The sequence below is a fragment of the Cherax quadricarinatus genome, chromosome 38, assembly GCF_038502225.1.
Source record: "Cherax quadricarinatus isolate ZL_2023a chromosome 38, ASM3850222v1, whole genome shotgun sequence".
Classification (NCBI taxonomy): domain Eukaryota; kingdom Metazoa; phylum Arthropoda; class Malacostraca; order Decapoda; family Parastacidae; genus Cherax; species Cherax quadricarinatus.
The window spans coordinates 8,223,860-8,247,333 of record NC_091329.1 but is presented as its reverse complement, the minus strand read 5'-3'; the positions used below and the strand labels follow the sequence as shown (position 1 = coordinate 8,247,333).

The 23,474-nt window shown below is 37.8% G+C and overlaps 1 protein-coding gene across 11 annotated transcripts in view; it reads left to right on the top strand.

Moving 5' to 3' along the window:
- The first annotated feature begins 5,659 nt into the window (after nucleotides 1-5,659).
- Nucleotides 5,660-23,474, top strand: part of unc-13 — a 1,383,522-nt gene continuing 1,365,707 nt past the window's right edge. For all 11 annotated transcript variants that reach the window (XM_070092069.1, XM_070092068.1, XM_070092067.1 and 8 more), the window contains exon 1: nucleotides 5,660-5,920. In XM_070092069.1, coding sequence (XP_069948170.1) covers nucleotides 5,899-5,920 — 22 coding nt within the window. In that variant the 5' untranslated portion in view covers nucleotides 5,660-5,898. The remainder of the gene's footprint in view (nucleotides 5,921-23,474) is intronic.

The window sequence follows — 23,474 nt, the reverse complement described above, 5'->3', positions numbered from 1 at the left end:
AATTATACATTCACATACCTTCACATGATGTTAATGATTTTTTTTATTTTATTTTTTCCGTACTGTATGTGTGTGCGAAATGTTGATAATTTTCCTGAGATATCTGTGTAAGAATTGATGGGGATAATAATGTTTATCTGAAATTGTGCATATGTTTATCTTCAGGGACTTTTAAAAGATGCTCTGTGACATGAGAACTAATATTCTCCATTATTTCCTTTTATTTTGTAAGGCGTTGAATAAGTAAAGTGAAAATATTGTAATCTAGGGGAAATTAATATTTTCAATAATGAAAATGTAGTACACACCTGGAAGTGTTATTAAATTAATTGAAAAGATGTACTGGGAGAAAAAGAAGTTGAGGAGAGCAACGACAATGGCGGAGTTATATAGAATTGACAGGGAATTGGTGAAAAATTAATCTCATTTAATCTAAGCCGATATAAATAGTATCGGCAAATATAGTGTCCTATATAATAAGTGAATTTAACGTGTATCTGGAAGGGTTCAGATACAAAGTGAAACTATCAAAATACGGATGATGCGAATGAAATTGTGAGCTGTTGCGGGAGGACCTACATTGCCCTCCACAATTATCATCAACTATGTAATGTACACCTCCCAGTGTGAATTAAATCTCACTGCAGGTAATGTATCTATGTATTAGCCTGTATTAATTGTTTACTGATAGGGAGGCGTTAGGATATGTCGTCAAGACCATAATTTTATAAGATATATATTTCCCTTTTGTGCAGCGCTGTATAGCCCTTGTGGTTTAGCGCTTCTTTTTTATAATAAGAATAATAATAATAATTTCCCTTTTTGTGACAAACTATGTAAGTTGTGCTTTAATTATTGGAACAAATTATATAGAATTTGTCAGGTCCAATAATTAATCATGAATATATATATATAGTCCATAACCAAATTTAATACAGTCAGAGTTACGGCCTTGAAGTATTTCCTTTAATAAATTTAAGAATTATGTGTTCACATAATTCAAGGTCCTGATGTGTAAGTTTGGGAGCTGAGAAGGACATCGAGGGAAGGACAGTGACTCGCTGTTGCTAAATAATAATAATATTTATTTCCACAAATATATATACAACATATACAGGCCTAGCTAACCAATAACATACTCCTAAATAGAAAGCTCCTTGTTTAACAAAGAATTTCGGGCAAACTCGGTGTGTGAGAATAGTGTGCTAGCAATGAGTTACGTGACACCTGTTTCCAAGGTATATCTGTAACAGTAAGTGTTTAGATGTGCCAGAGTTCTCCCTAGTTATGTGGGTGAAGTGTTAATTCAGGATTGTACCTTTGAAATTCACCCATATAATTTCTCACAATGTGAATGATTTGTATTTAAATAATAATATACTACTACTAATAATAATGAATAATAATACTAATTAATAATATTTAATAATCCAGAAATTTCCATGTGGGTGGGTGTGGTTCCTTTCTTTCAAAACAGGTCTTAAGCGAAGCTTGGCTTTTGGGACTTCAGAAAGATTTCTTGAATCATTAACACCCACACGTAGGGAGGGAGGGATTATGCCTCCTCCCGTATGGGGGGAGGCATCCTCCCACCCCACTCCCATTGCTCGCTAGTTTATCTTTTGAATGATTTATTAACTCAGTCTGGCAAGTCTTGCTTTATCTTCCCTCCTCCTCCTCCTCCTCCTCCTCCACATCCTCTTTCGTTTGCTATTTCGTATCTTTGTGGCTGCTTTCCTCCTCTTTCTTTTTTCATGTTTTTGCTCTCAATGTTCATTTTCGCTTATTCATATCTCATCTTTCCCTCTCTTCCATCCCTCCTTAATTCTATCTTCGTTATTTTTTCCCATTCATCTTTCTCCATCTTGCTTCCTTCAAAGGAGGGGGGGGGGGGCGCTTAATGCTAATGAAGGGTTCTTTATCCAAGAAACTGGAATTACCTTCCCTTTCCTCTTACAATATCAAGTCACCTCTTGTAGTGTCATGTCACCTGTTTCAGTGTCATGTCACCTCTAGTAGTGTCATGTCACCTGTTGCAATGTCACGTCACCTCATGTAGTGTCATGTCATCTCATGTAGTGTCACGCCACCTTTTGTAGTGACATGTCACCACTTGCGGCGTCACGTCACCTCTTGTAGTGTCATGCGATCTCTTGCAGTGTCATGTCGCCTCTTACAGTTTCATGCCACCTCTTGCAGTGTCAGCATGCAACAAATAACGAAACATGGCTGAACGTTCACGTAGATTTTACCATCGCTTTTTTTATAAAAAATTAAATGCTAGGCAGATCCAACTTGCACCCAACACTACTAGGCCTGCTAGTAATGCTAGGCAGGTTCTACTTGCAACCAACACTACAGTAGGCTTACTTATCATGAAAGACACGTCCTATTCACGCAATCATTTCCCAGTCATCTATATACCTAAATATAAAGTTAGCTAAAGTTTCTCCTTTTACTCTGCTGCTTTACAACTTTGTCATCTGTCGTCTTTCATACTTTCTAAATCCGAAATGATCCAACTTGAGATCATTACTGAGATTTTTGTCTTGGTTAGATAGTGTCCGATACTATATTTGTATCTACCTATTCATGTTTGTCATTTGTTTGATTTAATCATATCCCGTCTCATTCTGCACCTTTCTCAGTAATATAGTCTTAAGTCTGCTTAATTATCTTCAGTATTTTTATATTATCATTATCATCTTTTCCTTCATTTTTTTTTTTTTGAGAATCTTATCCATTGATGAGAAAGCGTAAGGGTGGTACATCACATGGAGACGGGCAGTTACAGTTTCTGCCTTTCCAGTTATAGTTTCTGCCTTTCTAAGTTCAGTTTCGTTCTTTTAATTACAGTTTCGACCTTTCCAATTCCAGTTTCAGCCTTTCCAATTCCAATTTCGACATTTCAGGTTGCAGTTTCGACCCTGTCAATTCTAATCCTGACCTTCCCTATTCCAGCTTTGGCCTTTCCGATTTCAACGTTGGTATTGTCGAGTCCAGCCTCGGCTCTTAAGATTCCAGTTTCGACCTTTTCTATCCTGACTTCGGTCTTTTCGACTCCATCTTTGGCCTCTCTGATTTCAGTTTCGATCATCTTGATTTCAACTTCGATCTTTTCGACTCCACCGTTGGCCTTTTCTACTCTCTCGCGGTTTCTCTACTCACTGAGGTAGCTGAGAGGACCTCGCTGAGTTTTTGGAACTTTTAAACAAATTCACCACCTTTGAATCAGTTACAAAACTATTTGTTCTATTAAATTCTTGCTTGTGTGAATTATCTTGTGGCGAAGTATTAATGTATACACGGAGTGTGCTAAACCAGAAAGAATAATAAAGCAGTTAGGGGTAAAAGGTATACTTAAGTTTTTTTTTTTTTGAGTGGCAAGAAGATATGCGAATAATACTTTATTTTCCTCTCGCTTTACTGCATGGGGATCGCCAAACCCGCACGGGCCACTCAGCCCTTCACTGGCATCAAGAACTCTCCTCCCCTCTTCCCCATCTCCCACCATTGAAGGGTTTCGAAGCCTCCTACAACCGTCATTTTGGACTCCTTTGATTTACACACCAGACACTTTTCATTTACAAACAGAATACCTGTCATTTACATCCCCCGACGTCTGGCATTTGACAATTATGTACCGTCACCTGTGAATTATAGGCTCGACACTTGTAATTTACAAACCCGACAACTGTCATTTACGTAGCTTACACCTGTCCCTTACGTATCCGCCATCTGTCATTTTACCTATCTGTCACCTGTCATTTACATATCCTACAACTGTCTTTTACATAACCAATACCTGACATTTAGGTATGTCACGTCACTTACATGTAACTATCGCATTTATCTTAGACTAATAACTCTTTAGCCCAACAACTTGGCATATACCTTTCGTAAACAGGAACGCTTGAAAAGTGTATACTCAAATAACCACTGCTGCTGCAATTTATACATGCAAATGCTACTTCTGGAAAGTAGGACAGTTCTCGATAAATGGAGCAGTCAACTGAAGGAAGTTTGTGTGCATGACTCGACAGTTGTCATGGAGAGGCTCTGCATGATTCGAGTTATCATGGAGAGGCTCTGTGGATGACTTAACACTCATCACAAAAAGGCGCTGTGAATGACCTGATAGTCATCACAGAGGCGCTGTGCATGACCTGACAGTCATCGTGGAGAGGTGTTCACTATCTGCGAGATGTCAGTGTGTGTCGCGTCGTGCGCACTGTCGATTCGTAACCTGATTTTGTCATAGTGTAACCCATTCGGCTTTAGTACTTTTTATGAATATAATAATAATAATAATAATGCTGATAATAATAATAATAGGGAGAGTATCGTTTCCCTTAACAGACTGATAAGGTAATATGACCGGGAATACAATTGCGGTATTATTATTATTATTTTATTATTATTCATATTAAGTTTTTCACATTAATTCAGTGATTGTTGTATTAATTATTAAACGATAGCTATTATTATTATTATTATTATTATTATTATTATTATTATTATTATTATTATTATTATTATCCAAAGTAAACGCTGAACTCATGTGAGCAAAAAAGTTTCATTTTTGGTTTGAACAGTCAAGCGTTGTGTTAATATATGCGAGATTTGCTTTAGCTTTAATAAGCGAGGATAGTAAATTATCTTATAATGACTAGGATAGCGAGGCTATTTTATGACAACTAAGTTAGCATAAGTTTGCTTTGCGGTTCCATTCTCCTGCAAATTTCGTGTTTGTTGTACACGAGAGGTACGGTTAGTAGATTTTTTACATATGCCCAGTTTAGGATAGATTTGTAATGTTTGTTAATGGGGTTGGAGTACCTATGATTCTTTGGTGGCAGCGCTGACCAGCTGGGTGACACCACAGGAAGACGAGGCTGTGAATGAGTGGGAAGCAAAGTTGTGAACTAGGAGCAATAGCACCTAAGGGTTAGGAGAGGTGAGAGGGGAAGTGGGTACTGGGTGAAGGCGCTATAAGGGTGATGTTGGCTGGCCGAGGGCCGCTGCATCAAGCTAGTGTAAGTGTACTACTACATACGGCCACCTCCTGCCCTTGCCCACTCTCATGGAGATTTGGAAGTAACGTCGTTACCCATTTTCGTCATGTGTACACGCTCGTGTCGTGACCCCTCTTCATCTACGGGTATTCTGACCCCCAACTTTCTCTCTACTTTGGCTCGTAATAATTCAAGATGTGAGAAGCTGTTAGTATTAGCACCTTTCGCTGGAAAATCTCTTCGTTGAAGCCGGTGAATACTTCTGAAAAAGTACAAAAACTTTGGAGTTATTATTGTGTAGCGGTGCACGCATCCGTCTGATAAAACTGGCAAGGTTGTCTCGTGGGCGGCAGATGGCAGCACAGGCGCCGTGGCGGCCATTATTGATTGTGAGGCATGAGTCCTGCTCAACCTGCCTCTTCTCTGATCAATACCTCCTTATTCTTAACCTTTACCCCCACCGCCTATGAATAAAACCCACCAGATTTCGCCTGTCAGCCTTCGGAAGGCCTTTGGAAAGCGGGGTAGGCCTAAGTGAGGGGAGATTAGCTCCCATTTTCGCGCTCAAATTCCCATGGCGCGAAAACGGGAATTTTGTTGACGTCATATCCGCGGGTTGTGAGACGTGATAGCGTTGAGGGGAATCGACTAGGCTGTCAGTGTAATGTAGACCAGCGTGGCGGACACACGGTGCTGTCTCACCGCTTGTCCTACTGGTCCCTGTGTTGTAAAGGCCGTGTTTGTGATAGTCGAGGGAGTAGCGAGCTGGATACAGTGAATAGTAACCAACATGGAGGAAGTGGAGAGGTTGTTGGCATGTGAGAACGTCACTTTGTGCCCTCAGATCTTCTAGGTTGCATCCCTAACGCCTTCCGAGGGGAATATGTCTCTCCTCAGTGTCATAGGTGAGTTATCAGGGCCACCTAGGGTTATCATGAAGGCCTTTTTGGATGTGATATCATTTGTAGGTGAGGGATAGTTACCGCTTTGTCTATTTAAATAATTCATAGTGGCAGTGAGGGTTCAAGGTTGCTTATTCGCCTGTTCTCAGAGGCCTAAAAATTTCGCCAAAACCCTGTTGTAGCCTCATAACCCAAAGAAACAAGAGTAAAAGCAAATAAATAATAAACACATTTTCCCCCCAAAAAACAATTCCCGGTTCGATGTAAACTTCATTACGTCCGCGAAAGTAAACGGATGTCAATGTTGATTTCGCGAAAATATTTGGCAACTGCATTGGTCCATTCATATATAATTAATTTTAATTGACTATGCTGGGCTTCAGTTTTACACGGACAAATGACAGGGTGTGAGATTTGGGACAACAGAACCCTAGGTGTACAACAACAATGATAACTGCATCATGAGTACAGGTGTTTAGAAGACTTTCAGTGGACAGATCACTGCAATTGTGCATAGTAGATGACCCAGATTTTAAAATTCATGCCCTGTACTTATTATCCAATTATTTTTAATACTCAAGACATTGTCGAAGGTTATTTAAAGGGCTAGTTCGAGTATTTATGTGTAGTTACCTCAAATGGTGCAACACGCTCTACGTGTATGCAATGGTAGCTACCTAGTTGTATGTTGTGTGTGTAAGTGGTCTTGAAGACGCTAATAATAGCACAGTTTATTTAGCTGATTCTAAATATGGTCTATACATGATGTAGGGCAGTACGTGTGTGTGTGTGTGTGTGTGTGTGTGTGTGTGTGTGTGTGTGTGTATGTGTGTGCGTGTATGTGTGTGTGTGTGTGTGTGTGTGTGTGTGTGTGTGTGTGTGTACTCACCTAATTGTGGTTGCAAGGGTCGTGTGTGTACTCGCCTAATTGTGGTTGCAGGGGTCGTGTGTGTGTACTCACCTAGTAGAGGTTGCAGGGGTCGAGTCCAAGCTCCTCTGTGTGTGTGTGTCTGTCTGTCTGCGTGTGTATGTTTGTGTGTGTTTGTGTGTATTTGTGTGTGTGTGTGTATTTGTGTGCGTTTGTGTTTGTGTTTGTATTTGTATGTGTGTGTTTGTATTTATGTGTGTGTTTGTATTTGTGTGTGTGTGTATTTGTGTGTGTACATATATATACATATATAACACAGTACATATAAAATATGTACATTCTTACTGTTAGTTGTAAAACATGTTAGTTATATGAATTATTTTAGAAAGAGTATTATATACACCACCAAAACATTGATTTAGAATATATTAAATCCATAAAAATACTCCGAGGGAAGAGTGTTTAACGCAACAAAATTACTACGTTAGGTTGGTGACCACTAGACCTTAAATATTTAATCTTGATCTTTGCTTCGCGGTGTGTCTAGCCTATTCTAGCTTAGTCTAGACATCCCGTCTATTCGGTACTGTTTCTCGGCTTTCAGGAAAAAGTGCTCTTGCATTATAATAAAAGCTGTTTTTTCCCAATTTTTTCTGGGATATAAACCCACATGTGGGATTGTTTTCCTACCTGTTAGTAATCGAAGATCCCAGAGGCATTCTGAGGCACGCTGCACGAATTGATTTACACAGGTTTCGTTGCTTAATCTAACGGGTACTTAAAGCCTATTGATTACACAAGGTTGTAAATTATATGTAACCGGCACACCATCAGTCAAGGATATTTTAATGTCTTATGTGGGGAGTGTTTATATATATATATATATATATATATATATATATATATATATATATATATATATATATATATAATGTCGTGCCGAATATGTAAAACTGGTTAATTAGCAAGAACTCATTTAAAATTAAGTCCTTTCTAAAATTTTCTCTTATATGTTTAAAGATATATTTTTTTCATTAATGCTAATGTAAATTTTTTTAATTTTGTTCCAAAAGAATCTTAGAAAACTTACCTAACCTTATTATAACAAGAACAATTTATTTTAGCCTAACCCAACTAAATATATTTTAGATTTGTTTACAGTAATTTAATACTAAACAAACACACTGAAATATATTTTTTTCGTTAGGTTCAGAATGAAATTATTGCATACACAAATTTTCACTTATCTTATATGGCAAGATGAGCGTTGCTATTTAAGACAAGATCGCAAGTTCTGCCTATTCGGCACGGTATATATATATATATATATATATATATATATATATATATATATATATATATATATATATATATATATATATATATATATATATATATATATATATATATATATATATATATATATATATATATATATATATATATATATATATATATATATATATATATATATATATATTATATATATATATATATATAATATATATATATGTAGAGAGAGAGAGAGAGAGAGAAAGAGAGCAACGCACTTCTTGCCGAATAGGGCAAGCGAGAATTTGTGTATGCAATAATTTCGCAAAAATCATTATTGTAAATTTATCATTATTATTGTAAATTTCTATAAAATATTATTTAGTCGGATTAGGCTAAATTAAATTGCGCTTATAATAAGGTTAGGTAAGTTTTCTAAGTTTCTTTTGGTACAAAATCATTAATTTTCGTATTAACGTAGATAAAAAATATATCTTTAAATGTATAAGAGAAAATTTTAGAGAGGACTTAATTTAAAATAAGTTCTTGCTAATTGACCAGTTTTACCTTTTCAGCACGACATTATGTATGTATATATATATATACATATATATATATATATATATATATATATATATATATATATATATATATATATATATATATATATATACATATATATATACATATATATACATACATACCTGCATACATACATACATACATACATACATAATGTGCTGAATAGGTAAAACTGGCCAATTAGCAAGAACTCATTTTAAATTAAGTCCTCTCTAAAATTTTCTCTTATACACTTTTCAGAATATATATAAGTGAAACATTGTATTTATTTTACATATATTATTTTACCCTATGCAAGCGGATTGGTTGTTATTAAGCTATGTAAAGCAGTTATGGACCTGATTTCTTGTTATCGAAAACTATTATCTATTAATTTTAATTTTCGAAAACGTGCTTAGGCTTTAAATACGGTTTTTGTTTACAGCAATCGTAGGGATTTCCATTGCGTTGTAACTGTAGATTGTACATTGTACTTTTAGGATATGTAGTTTACGACGTATTGCTGTTTTTGAGAGTGTATTGTGGTTTTAGATAGTGTATTGTGGTTTTTAGGTAGCTGTTTGTAGTTTTAGATAGTGTATTGTGGTTTTTATGTAGAGTATTGTGGTTTTTGGACTGTATTTTGGCTTTCTATGGAACATTGTTCTGGATATTGTATTTTGGTTTTAGAGAATGAATTATTGTTTTAAAAATTGTATCGTAGTTTTAGAGAGAGTAGTTGGTTTTAAAGAGTGTATTGTAATTTTGGAGTATGTATTGAAGTTCTGAAGAATATTGTGGGTTTTAGAGTATTCTGGTTTTTATATAATATATTGTGATTCTGGGAAGTGTATTGTTGTTTAAAAGAATTCATTTACTTTTAGATAATGTATTGTGGTTTTTGAAAGTGTTTTGTAGTTTTAGTTGTATTATAGTTTTAGAGAGTATTGAAGGTTTAGAGAGTGTATTGTAGTTTTAGAGAATATATTGCAGTCTTAGAGAGTCTATTGTAATTTTAAGGAGTCTTTTATAGTTTTAGAGTGTATTATAGTTTTAGATAGTGTAGTTTTCGAGACATTATTGTGGTTTTCAAGAATATATTGTGAATTTGGATTTTATTGTGGTTTTAGAGTTTATTCTGTATCCTAGTTTTAAAGTGCAATATTGGTTTCCAAGAGTGCATTATAGTTTAGGAAAGGTTATTGTAGCTTGTGCCTTATTTTGGAGTTCATTGCAGTTTTGGAGAGTACTGTAGAACAAAGAGTGTATTGTAGTTTTTAGAAAGTGTAATATGATTTATTTTGAAAGTATAATTTAGTTTCAAAGAGCGTTTTGTAATTTTGAGAGTGACTTGTTGGTAGTAATGGAGCGTGTTATAGTTTTAGAGTGAATAGTAATTTTTTTGTGAAGGGTTGTGGTTTGTGTTTACGAGTGCACTGTGGTTTTCGAACGTGTATTGTAGGTTTATAGAGTATTGTAGTTTTCGAGATTGCATTGTGGTTGTAAAGAGTATTATTGTTTTAGAGAGTGTTTATAGTTTTAGAGAAGGTATTGTAAGTTTGATGTATTATATTTCATTTTAGAGTGCAACGTAGATCTGGTGTATTGCTTATTTTAGAGACGGCATTGTTGTGTTGGTGTATTCTTGTTTATTGTAGAGTGTACATAGTTTAGGTGTATTGTCGTACATTTTATAGAGTGAAATTGAGTGGTGGAGTGTATTGCGGTTTATTTTGGAGAGTGATTTGTGGTTTTAGAGATTGTGGTGCCATTCTGAACGGTATTTTTTTTTTGTTTCTGGACAGTTTAATGCGGCACTGAACAATATGTTGTTCTGGATGCAGTGCTGTCTGGCTGGAATATTTACAAAACGTCAATACGCTGTACTTTTTTGCTGAGTAAAGTACTACACGTAATACATTGTGTAGCTTATAGAGCATGTGTTGTAGTTTAATAGAGCATATTGTAGTTTCAAAGAGCGTATAGTGGTTTGACGGACCATACTGTAATTTTAGAGATCATATCGCAGTTTGGAATGTACAGTGAATTTGTGGATAGGATATTGCAATTATTGATAGGATAGCGTAATTGTGGACAACGTGGTGTGGTTTTACGGTGTTTTGTATTGTAGTTTTTGACTCTTATATTAATGTAGCTTTGCATATTTTATTATAAAGATTTCAGTGTTTTCAATATAATGGTACAGTGATCATCCTCCTGTCACCAGTGTGGTGCTACAAGAATCAGTCATATCCCCGTTGGTTGATTAATCATAACATAATTTTTAAAGGGGTGAACCGGTAAGATGACTTGAGACCCACGTCAGGAAACACTTTTCTTGTTTCCTGTCAAACCTTACCTAACCGTTTGTTGGCTAATAAACTTTAAAACCTATTGAATACACGAGGGGCCATTAAGACTGCATGTCACTTATTCACCGCCGGTCAAGGTTACTTTAATCCCTAAAAATAGGTGTCTAAGTAAACTCTCAGTATATATATATATATATATATATATATATATATATATATATATATATATATATATATATATATATATATATATATATACACCCTCTCGCGTGTACAATGTGTGCTCGTCCCGGTGATGTTTTAATCTATATAAATAACCAATTAGAAGGAAATAAAATAATTCTCGAGTCGTAGAGGAGTGAAGAGCAGTGTGTTCACTCTGAAAGATGGGTGGGGGGGGGGGGGGTTGCAGTCGGAGGGTATTCTAAATTATGATGTAAGACTTCCGACAAGACGACTACTGAATGAATGATGGTGAACTTGTTTTCTTCTTTGGGTCACCTACCTTGGCGGAAAACAGCCGTTGTGGTGTAAAAAAATAATGTAATTGATTGTAGACAATTGATGTTAAGTGCCGGTTTTGGTACGTTAATTGGTGTAAATGTCTGTTTTGGGAAATTATTATAATTACTGGTTTTGGACAAGTTAATTGATGTAAATACAGGTTTTGGGCAAATTAATTGTTGTAAATACAGGTTTTGGGTAAATTAATTGATGTAAATACCGGTTTTGTTCAAGTTAATTGATGTAAATACCTGTTTTGAGCAAGTTAATTGATGTAAATACCGGTTTTGGGTAAGTTAATTTATGTAAATGATGTTTTTTTACGACGTAATTGGGGTAAATTTTCTTTTAAGAACTATAAAATATTTTTCATCATACAAATAATTTTAAATTTTTATTTACAAAGAGATCAGTTTATTAGTAAAGACACACACGGACAACAGCAACAATAATCATACTAATGATAATAATCTTATTGGGTTTCAATCCTACCGGTTAAATGAGGGTCATTAAGGCTGCATGTTACCTGTTCCCCATTAGTCAGTAATACATTAATCCCTAAAATTGGGATTAAAGTAAACTCGCAGCTTATGTTAAGTAAAGTCAGCGTATGTACACAGACGTAGTCACCATTCGGTGTTACTAACCTCGGAGTTACCTCAGATAGGTTAGATTAGGTAAGATTCGTCAGGAAATAGGACAGGTGTTTCCCTGACGCGGGTCTTAGTCATATGATGACCTGCAGCTGGAGCTTTTGGTCATATGACCGAAGCCTTCCGCTGGTTTACCCCTTCACCCTTTTAAAAATTATACCTACCTCAGATATTGTTAAAAAATGCACACGAATTTTTGCACTGATAAACATTATGGAACATTTTTTGCCGTAAAGATTATTCTAAGCCAGATAATATATGTCCCAACTTATGCTATAGGTTACAAGGATGCAATATGTTGTATGTAGCACAGTCTGCCACCCAGGCTGGAAACTAACATTATAGCTATGACTAAACTTTCTTCAAAACATTGCAATTAATACAGAGAACCGAGAAGATATAAAAAGTTTATAACCTATTGAATACTCAGTTAAACGGTGATTTGTGACTCTGATAAATATTTTACTCTGTAAAATTGGTTTTGGATACATTATTATTTTTTTACGCGCTGATAATTAAAGCCTTGAATATGTATGGAGGGACTTCAGTAAACATTGATTTGGACTTGAATGTATCATCTGCTTATATTACGTAAGTTGAAATTAAAGCACACACACACACACACACACACACACACAGGGCCAGGAGCTGCGAATCGACTCTTGCAACTACAAATAGGTGAGCACACGCACAGGGCCAGGAGATACGACTCCACCCCTGCAACTACAAATAGGTGAGTACACTCTGGTGTATGTTTACTAACTTATACACATTTCTGTGTATATACACCCTGATATATGCACGTTATCTCACACCCAACTTTAAATAGTTGGTGTGTGAGGTGTTCAAAGGTTGGTGTCTGGGTGAGACAGTGACTAATGACTGAGTGGGATGCCACCTGCTGTTTCCTCCTCCAGTCAGCTGTTGTGTCGCTGTAAAATGTCGGGCTAAGGTCATCTTTCTCCTAAAAAAATCCCAGTAAATCCTAGACTTCAGCGCACAGATCGCCCAAACTTTGGAGACAGAATTTTAGAGTATGGTCCTGGACGGTCTTGGACCTTTATGAAATTACTTGATTCGATAATAGTCCAGAAAGGACCGAAACAAGTCATTCCTGAATTGTTCCAGTCACTGAATTGTGGATTTTATTTTTTTAAGAACGTAAGAATGGCGAAATTCTGCAGCAGGCCTATTGGCCCAAACTTGGCAGGTCCTTCTCTAACCCAACCATTAAGTGCCTTCCGGGGTTATCCCTCCCCCTTTTTACAGGATAATTTTATTTTAACTGTGTGGTAGTAGACTCCACTTACCTAACATTCTCTGCCAGTACACAGTTGAATCAACACCTAAATGAACTCAGAAAATTGCTGATAAATCTTTTTTAAAACTACATTAATTTGACGCTATACCTTTTTCCTGGTTATTGCATTAAAAAACTCGTGATGGTAATCAATGTGACGTTGATGTAGATTATTTAAGGTCTATGAGAAGTTGATGACAGTATAATCATACTTTGATTAACAATTTCCCCCCAAAATATTGGATATAACAAAAATAATAATGTAGGGGGAAGCAGTGGAGTTAGTTTGTTAGGTTAAAACTTCTGATTCTACCTGGGTGAATAAGATTTATATCCACTTGTACACTATCATCAACAGTGCTTTAATACTTATTGTCGGTATTAATGTAAATTCAGTGCATACTTGCTGAGAAATCCACACCTTTCCGTGTATATTCACGCTGAGTATACTCGCACACACTTTATATGATCACTTCAGATTCCTAGTTTGAATCCATTACATTTTACTTAACTAAAACTTTAGTAGGTATTGTAAAATTATAAAGTAAGTATCTTCAGGTATTGTGAGCATTGTATTGTACTAGAGTTGAATATTAAAACTGTGCTAATAATAAGGTTCCGTAAAGACTTGAGGTGTGACTAGACGAGAGCAGAGAGACTGAGGTGAAGAGTCCCGCGTCTCACTGGAGTCCTTCTGGGGGTGCGGGAGGGGTTAAACGTGTTGTACCTGGCAGCCTGTGTATGTCACGGTTTTCACACGCCAAACTTCCAGGTATTTTTTTTTTGTTTCTCGAGAGGCTGGAGGCAAAGTGGTCCTCACATGGTCCAGCTTTTGATGTGGGTAAAGCGTAGTGGTGGCGAGTGTGGAGAGGTTTGTAGCAGTGAGGACACTACAGCGCCATCTCGTCATGGCGGCTGTTAATAATAATAATAATATTTATTTCTACAAGTACATATACAAAGTATACAGGCCTAGCTGACATCAGTGGCATACTACTATATAGAAAGCCCCTTTTTATGCAGAGGATTTCGGGCAAATTATACTCCAGGTATACACTAATCGACTGAAACCCAGGTACCTAGTAAATGGTTATAACTATGCCCAGAATTTTTAAAGAAGTGAACAGGTAAACCAGCAAAAGGTCTCGGTCAGATGAACAAAAGCTCCAACGGCGGGTCATCATCTGACTAAGACCCGCGTAGGAAACACTTGTCATGCGTCCTGGCGAACCTTACCTAACCTAACCAGGTACCTATTTTACTGCCTGGTGAACAAGAACAGCAGATGTCTTCCGGAAACACGTCCTAATGTTTCAATCCGTACCGAGGATCGAACCGTGGACCTCAGTGCGTGAGATAAGTTCGCTATCAACCCAGCTACTTAAGAGGTTTGATACAGGTCTGATTTACCTGTACCCCTCAAAGGAGTTTCTTTGATGCCGGTGAGGGGCTCTTGATATAAAGAATTGGACCCGTACTCCCCTTCCTTGGATCGAACATGGACCTGCCTAGCATGGGACGGTAGGCCTACTGCAGTATTCATTCTTATTTACTTAATACAGCGCTGTGTGTATACATCATAATTGATGCATCACATGAAGTTACTTAAGTACACCATACGGTAACTAGTACAAACAAATTTAAAAATAAACATTTATTGAAAGTATGGAAAACTAAGCCTGATATTTTGCCCACTGGAAGCAAATGTCCCAGGCAAGTTTTTGAAAGGGTGCATATGTCTGGTTGATGAGTGTGTGTGGCTGAGACAGTGATATATGAACGCATGAAGGGGTTGTTGATGAGTGTGTGTGGCTGAGACAGTGATATATGAACGCATGAAGGGGTTGTTGATGAGTGTGTGTGGCTGAGACAGTGATATATGAACGACTGAAGGGATGGTTGATGAGTGTGTGTGGCTGAGACAGTGATATATGAAAGAATGTGGTAATTGATGAGTGTGTGCGGCTGAGACAGTGATATTATGAATGACTGAAGGGGTGGTTGATGAGTGTGTGTGGCTGAGACAGTGATATTATGAATGACTGAAGGGGTGGTTGATGAGTGTATGTGGCTGAGACAGTGATATTATAAATGACTGAAGGGGTGCGTGATAGTATGTGTGTGTGTGTGCCTGAGACAGTGATATATGACGACTGAAGGGGTGGTTGATGAGTGTTAGGCTGAGACAGTGATATGTGAGCGACTGAAGGGGTGGTTGATGAGTGTGTGTGGCTGAGACAGTGATATATGAACGGCTGGAGGGGTAATTGATGAGTGTGTGTGGCTGAGACAGTGATATATGACGACTGAAAGGGTGGTTGATGAGCGTGTGTGACTGAGACAGTGATATAAGAACGGCTGGAGGGGTAATTGATGAGTGTGTGTGTGGCTGAGGCAGTGATATATGAACGGCTGGAGGGGTAATTGATGAGTATGTGTGGCTGAGACAGTGATATATGACGACTGAAGGGGTGGTTGATGAGTGTTTGGCTGAGACAGTGATATATGAACGACTGAAGGGGTGGTTGATGAGTGTGTGTGGCTGAGACAGTGATATATGAACGGCTGGAGGGGTAATTGATGAGTGTGTGTGGCTGAGATAGTGATATATGACGACTGAAAGGGTGGTTGATGAGTATGTTTGGCTGAGACAGTGATGCATGAACGACCGAAGGGGTGGTTGATGAGTGTGTGTGGCTGAGACAGTGATGCATGAACGACCGAAGGGGTGGTTGATGAGTATGTTTGGCTGAGACAGTGATGCATGAACGACCGAAGGGGTGGTTGATGAGTGTGTGTGGCTGAGACAGTGATATATGACCTGGATATATTAGCTGTTTTGACTGCTTTCTTGCGTGAATGGTCACCTTCATTCAAGGGATATTTCCTGGTGCTGGTGAGGGGCTCTTAATCCGAGGAACTGGACTTGTCCTCCCCATCCTTCGATCGATGCCTACTCATTTTTCCAGGTGCTGTATAACCCTTAGGGGTTTAGCGCTTCTCCCTAAATGTAATTAGTGGTCATCCGCAGCCAGGAAGTCCTGGTACAAAGCGTCTACTGAAATAATTATATGTATGGCTGTCTCTCTCTCTCTCTCTCTCTCTCTCTCTCTCTCTCTCTCTCTCTCTCTCTCTCTCTCTCTCTCTCTCTATCTATCTATCTATCTATCTATCTATCTATCTATCTCTTTCTCTTATAAACATTGATTTATTTCTAAATTCATTTTTTTTTCATTTTTTGTTTGCATTTCATAGAATTCCCGAGAGTATAGGAACGCATTGAGAGCCGCTTCCAGCTATAAATGAAAATAATTTGTTTTGGAGATGGATATTATCGTTATCGAATTGCGTTGGAGATACTGTTATAGATTTGTATTAAAGATGGATGCTGTTATAGATCTGTGCTAAAGATGGATGCTATTATAGATTTGTATTAAAGATGGATGCTGTTATAGATTTGTATTAAAGATGGATGCTGTTATAGATTTGTGTTAAAGATGGATGCTGTTATAGATTTGTGTTAAAGATGGATGCTGTTATAGATTTGTGTTAAAGATGGATGCTGTTATAGATTTGTGTTAAAGATGGATGCTGTTATAGATTTGTGTTAAAGATGGATGCTGTTATAGATTTGTGTTAAAGATGGATGCTGTTATAGATTTGTGTTAAAGATGGATGCTGTTATAGATTTGTGTTAAAGATGGATGCTGTTATAGATTTGTATTAAAGATGGATGCTGTTATAGATTTGTGTTGGAGATGAATACTGTTGCAGATTTGTGTAGGAAATGGATATTGTCGTTATAGATTTGTGTTGGAGATTGATGTCGTTTTTTTATTTGCGTCGAAAACTGATACTTTTTTTATTTGTGTTTTTGTTGGATAATTTCGATAAAAAATTGTGGGGATTTATACTATTGTAAATATGTACTGAATTAATATTATCGTTCGAAATTCGTGTCAGAGATTTATATTTTTTTTCGAAATCTGCGTTGGAAATTTATATTTTTCGAGATTGCGGTAGAGATTTATATTTCTTCGAGATTTGCGTTGGATATATGTTGTCGTTGTTTGTGGTGAAGATATTATCGTTTTAATATTCTTTGCATGCAGTCTCAGCTGTCGTGGCGTGCTCCCACATAATCACACGAGTGTATGTGATTGACGCTGTCAATTATGTATTCAGAGGAAGGCACTCGTCTCGTGGTGACGGAAGAGAGAGAGGGAGAGGGAGAGGGAGGGGGAGGGAGGAGTGTTGGGAACTGCGAGGGCAGAGGGGGGGGAGGGAGGATGTCGGCTGGAACATTGAAAGTCACGGTACCATGGCTGGAACATTGAGTCACGGTACCATGGCTGGAACATTGAAAGTCACGGTACCATGGCTGGAACATTGAGTCACAGTACCATGGCTGGAACATTGAAAGTCACGGTACCATGGCTGGAACATTGAGTCACGGTACCATGGCTGGAACATTGAAAGTCACGGTACCATGGCTGGAACATTGAAAGTCACGGTACCATGGCTGGAACATTGAAAGTCACGGTACCATGGCTGGAACATTGAAAGTCACGGTACCATGGCTGGAACATTGAGAGTCACGGTACCATGGCTGGAACATTGAGTCACGGTACCATTGCTGGAACATTGAAAGTCACGGTACCATGGCTGGAACATTGAAAGTCACGGTAACATGGCTGGAACATTGAAAGTCACGGTACCATGACTGGAACATTGAAAGTCATGGTACCATGGCTGGAACATTGAAAGTCACGGTACCATGACTGGAACATTGAGAGTCACGGTACCATGGCTGGAACATTGAAAGTCGCAGTACCATGGCTGGAACATTGAAAGTCGCGGTACCATGGCTGGAACACTGAAAGTCACGGTACCATGGCTGGAACATTGAAAGTCACGGTACCATGGCTGGAACATTTCACAAGTAACCCACGAAATACAAATGACATCTGAGTGAAGTTTCGGTCCGTCTTGGATCATTGTGATGACTGAATGTCGTTTCAGTTTATCCTAGACCATTGTATATTTGTGTGACGAAATATTTTAGATTGATTGAGTGAGCACATCGACTCCAGGGTGAGGGACTAATTACCTCATTCTCCTCCTTATCTTTCACCGTTCTTAGTATTGAACTGAAGAAGCCAATGGCTGGCGAAACGTTTCTTAATAAAGATTCCCAAATGTTGCACAAGTGTCTCAGTCTTCAGTATATACTTGATTTTGAACGGTTTTTCAATCTTTTCTCAACCACTTTTCAGGTTGTTCTGGTGAGAGGACGGTGGAAGTGCTGGGAGAGGGAGGTTCTGGTGGTACTGAGGACGGTGGAAGTGCTGAGAGAGGGAGGTGCTGGTGGTACTGAGGACGGTGGAAGTGCTGGGAGAGGGAGGTGCTGGTGGTACTGAGGACGGTGGAAGTGCTGAGAGAGGGAGGTGCTGATGGCACTAAGGACGGTGGAAGTGCTGAGAGAGGGAATTGCTGGTAGTACTAAGGACGGTGGAAGTGCTGAGAGAGGGAGGTGCTTGTGGTACTAGGACGGTGGAAGTGCTGAGAGAGGGAGGGAGAGACGTGCTGGTGGTACTGAGGACGGTGGAAGTGCCGAGAGAGGGAGGGAGGGACGTGCTGATGGTACTGAGAAGTGCTAAGAGAGGGAGGTGCTGGTGGTACTGAGGACGGTGGAAGTGCTGAGAGAGAAGGAGGGAGGTGGTGAGAAGAGCTGGTGTTGCAGTGGTGTAGGCAAAACTTCAGCTGTTAATGGCGGGAGGTAGTTGAATACGATGGTGGTGGTTATTGTGGTAGAGAATGGTAATAGAGGCAATTCTGATGGGCGGCGAGGTGTTGAGGAGAATGATGGTGGTAATTTTGATCATGGTGAAGTGGTTCAGAATGGTGTTGAACACATACTAAAAACACTTTCACAACTTCATGTGTTATTCATCGGGACACTCAAGCATGATAAAGTAGACACATGTGCAACACTTGGGCATCTTGATTGTGGAAACGTTTCGCCACACAGTGGCTTCATCAGTCCAATACAAAGGAGAATGGTAAGGATCAGAAGGAGTTTGAGGTAATCAGTCCTTCAAGATTGATTACATCGACTCGATCCTGGGGGACTGATTACATCGACTCCATCCTGAGGGACTGATTACATCGACTCCATCCTGAAGAACTGATTACATCGACTCCATCCTGGGGTACTGATTACATCGACTCCATCCTGAAGAACTGATTACATCGACTCCATCCTGGGGGACTGATTACATCGACTCCATCCTGACGGACTGATTACCTCAAACTCCTTCTTATCTTCACCATTCTCCTTTATGGGACTGATGAAGCTATTGTGTGGCGAAACGTTTCCTCAGTACAGATACCCAAGTTTGCCACATGTGTCTAATTTATCAACTTGTCGGTTCTCTGAACCATTTAACCACACTCAACCATCTTATGTATTAGAGGGAAGACAAATTAATTATCGAGGAAGGGGATAAATATAGAACAAAAAATGCCTGGAATCCTCTCTAACCAGCACTTATAACACCATTTTCTGCAATTATCACCTCAGCAGACGTACAAAACAGACACGAGACAATCAAGCAGTCACCCGCGCCTCGCTTTCTTGCACTTTTCTCTGCTGTGTAAACCTCAGTATCTCATACGTTCTTTACTGACTTGAAAAACCTGGTAAACCATGCTTGTAAACCAAGCGAAACTATGTCATTTACTATAAAGTCTGTCAGTTTCTGGGTCTCGTAGACCGTCGCTGTAACAATGCATTATCTTTCATTGCTGGCACTGAGTATATGGAAAGTTGTGAAAGTATTTCAGGATGATCTGCGTGATGTAAACTACCTGGTGTGACATATAAACTCTGGTATTGGGATATATAAACTACCTGGTGTTGTGATATATAAACTATCTGGTATTGGGATATATAAACTACCTGGTGTGACATATAAACTATCTGGTATTGGGATATATAAACTACCTGGTGTTGTGATATATAACCTACCTGGTGTGATATATAAACTACCTGGTGTTGTGATATATAAACTACCTGGTGTTGTGATATATAAACTACCTGGTGTGATATATAAACTACCTAGTGTTGTGATATATAAACTACCTGGTGTTGTGATATATAAACTACCTGGTGTTGTGATATATAAACTACCTGGTGTTGTGATATATAAACTACCTGATGTGATATATAAACTACCTGGTGTTGTGATATATAAACTACCTGGTGTTGTGATATATAAACTACATGGTGTTGTGATATATAAACTACCTGGTGTGATATTTAAACTACCTAGTGTTGTGATATATAAACTACCCGGTGTTGTGATATATAAACTACCTGGTGTGACATATAAACTACCTAGTGTTGTGATATATAAACTACCTGGTGTTGCGATATATAAACTACCTGGTGTTGTGATATATAAACTACCTGGTGTGATATATAAACTACCTAGTGTTGTGATATATAAACTACCTAGTGTTGTGATATATAAACTACCCGGTGTTGTGATATATAAACTACCTGGTGTGACATATAAACTACCTAGTGTTGTGATATATAAACTACCTGGTGTTGTGATATATAAACTACCTGGTGTTGTGATATATAAACTACCTGGTGTGATATATAAACTACCTAGTGTTGTGATATATAAACTGCCTGGTGTTGTGATATATAAACTACCTGGTGTTGTGATATATAAACTACCTGGTGTTGTGATATATAAACTACCTGGTGTAATATATAAACTACCTAGTGTTGTGATATATAAACTACCTGGTGTTGTGATATATAAACTGCCTGGTGTTGTGATATATAAACTACCTGGTGTGATATCTAAACTACCTGGTGTTGTGATATCTAAACTACCTGGTGTTGTGATATATAAACTACCTGGTGTTGTGATATATAAACTACCCGGTGTTGTGATATCTAAACTACCCGGTGTTGTGATATCTAAACTACCCGGTGTTGTGATATAGTGATATATAAACTACCTGGTGTGATATATAAACTACCCGGTGTTGTGATATAGTGATATATAAACTACCTGGTGTGATATATAAACTACCTAGTGTTGTGATATATAAACTACCTGGTGTGACATATAAACTACCTAGTGTTATGATATATAAACTACCGGGTGTGACATATAAACTACCTAGTGTTGTGATATATAAACTACCTGGTGTGATACATAAACTACCTAGTGTTGTGATATATAAACTACCTGGTGTTGTGATATATAAACTACCCGGTGTTGTGATATATAAACTACCTGGTGTTGTGATATATAAACTACCTGGTGTTGTGATATATAAACTACCCGGTGTTGTGATATATAAACTACCTGGTGTGATATGTAAACTACCTGGTGTTGTGATATATAAACTACCTGGTGTGATATAAACTACCTGGTGTGATATATAAACTACCTGGTGTTGTGATATATAAACTACCTGGTGTGATATATAAACTACCTGGTGTTGTGATATATAAACTACCTGGTGTTGTGATATATAAACTACCTGGTGTTGTGATATATAAACTACCTGGTGTGATATAAATTACCTGGTGTGATATAAACTACCTGGTGTTGTGATATATAAACTACCTGGTGTGATATAAACTACCTGGTGTGATATAAACTACCTGGTGTGATATATAAACTACCTGGTGTTGTGATATATAAACTACCTGGTGTTGTGATATATAAACTACCTGGTGTTGTGATATATAAACTACCTGGTGTGATATAAACTACCTGGTGTTGTGATATATAAACTACCTGGTGTTGTGATATATAAACTACCTGGTGTGATATAAACTACCTGGTGTGATATAAACTACCTGGTGTGATATATAAACTACCTGGTGTTGTGATATATAAACTACCTGGTGTTGTGATATATAAACTACCTGGTGTGATATAAACTACCTGGTGTGATATATAAACTACCTGGTGTTGTGATATATAAAGTACCTGGTGTGATATATAAACTACCTGGTGATGTGATTTATAAACTATCAACCTAAAACGAGACAGTTATGACCTTACATTATTAAAATTTTCGAGATTTTGAATAAATTTACAGAATAGGATGTGACTCGAGGTGCCAAACTTGTGATGAAGAACGCTCGGATAGACAATACGAGAGTATTCGATAAAGAGCATCATTATTCTGCTTATATGGGTCCTTCGATGCTAAGAGTTGTGCTTGTGGGGGGGGTGTAGAGGTGGCGGGCTCAATCCTCCGTCTCACTAATAATACAACTTTTAAAGATGCCAGAAGCCGTGGAAATATTTTGTTCAAACATTTTTTTTACTGTAATGTTATGAGGGGAAAGAAACGCATGATTTGCTCTCTCATTAGGAAGGCATCTGACACTAAATATATCCATTTTAAAATATTTTATTAACGAAGTTTATTTAATTTTTAATAGTATAGTCATAATTATTCTATTTTTATAGCACAGTCGTAATTAGCCAGAGGAAAACATTGGCATGACTGACACGTAATATGTTGCTTCCCGTTATGGCTGTAATAGTCGGTAAAGATCTTTATATGTTTGTTTAATTACACGGAGTGTTAAGACGCTTTTAAAATTCGTCAAATTAATAACATTAATGTGGTCATGACTCTGGTGACTCTTGACTCAGGAGAGGGAGAGCTAGGAACGTTGATAACTTAGACTGATAAACCAGAGGGAGACACTGATACCCTAAACTGATAAACCAGAGGGAGACAATAAAAACTTAGACTGATAAACCAGAGGGAGACACTGATATCCTAAACTGATAAACCAGAGGGAGACAATAAAAACTTAGACTGATAAACCAGAGGGAGACACTGATACCCTAAACTGATAAACCAGAGGGAGACAATAAAAACTTAGACTGATAAACCAGAGGGAGACACTGATATCCTAAACTGATAAACCAGAGGGAGACAATAAAAACTTAGACTGATAAACCAGAGGGAGACACTGATACCCTAAACTGATAAACCAGAGGGAGACAATAAAAACTTAGACTGATAAACC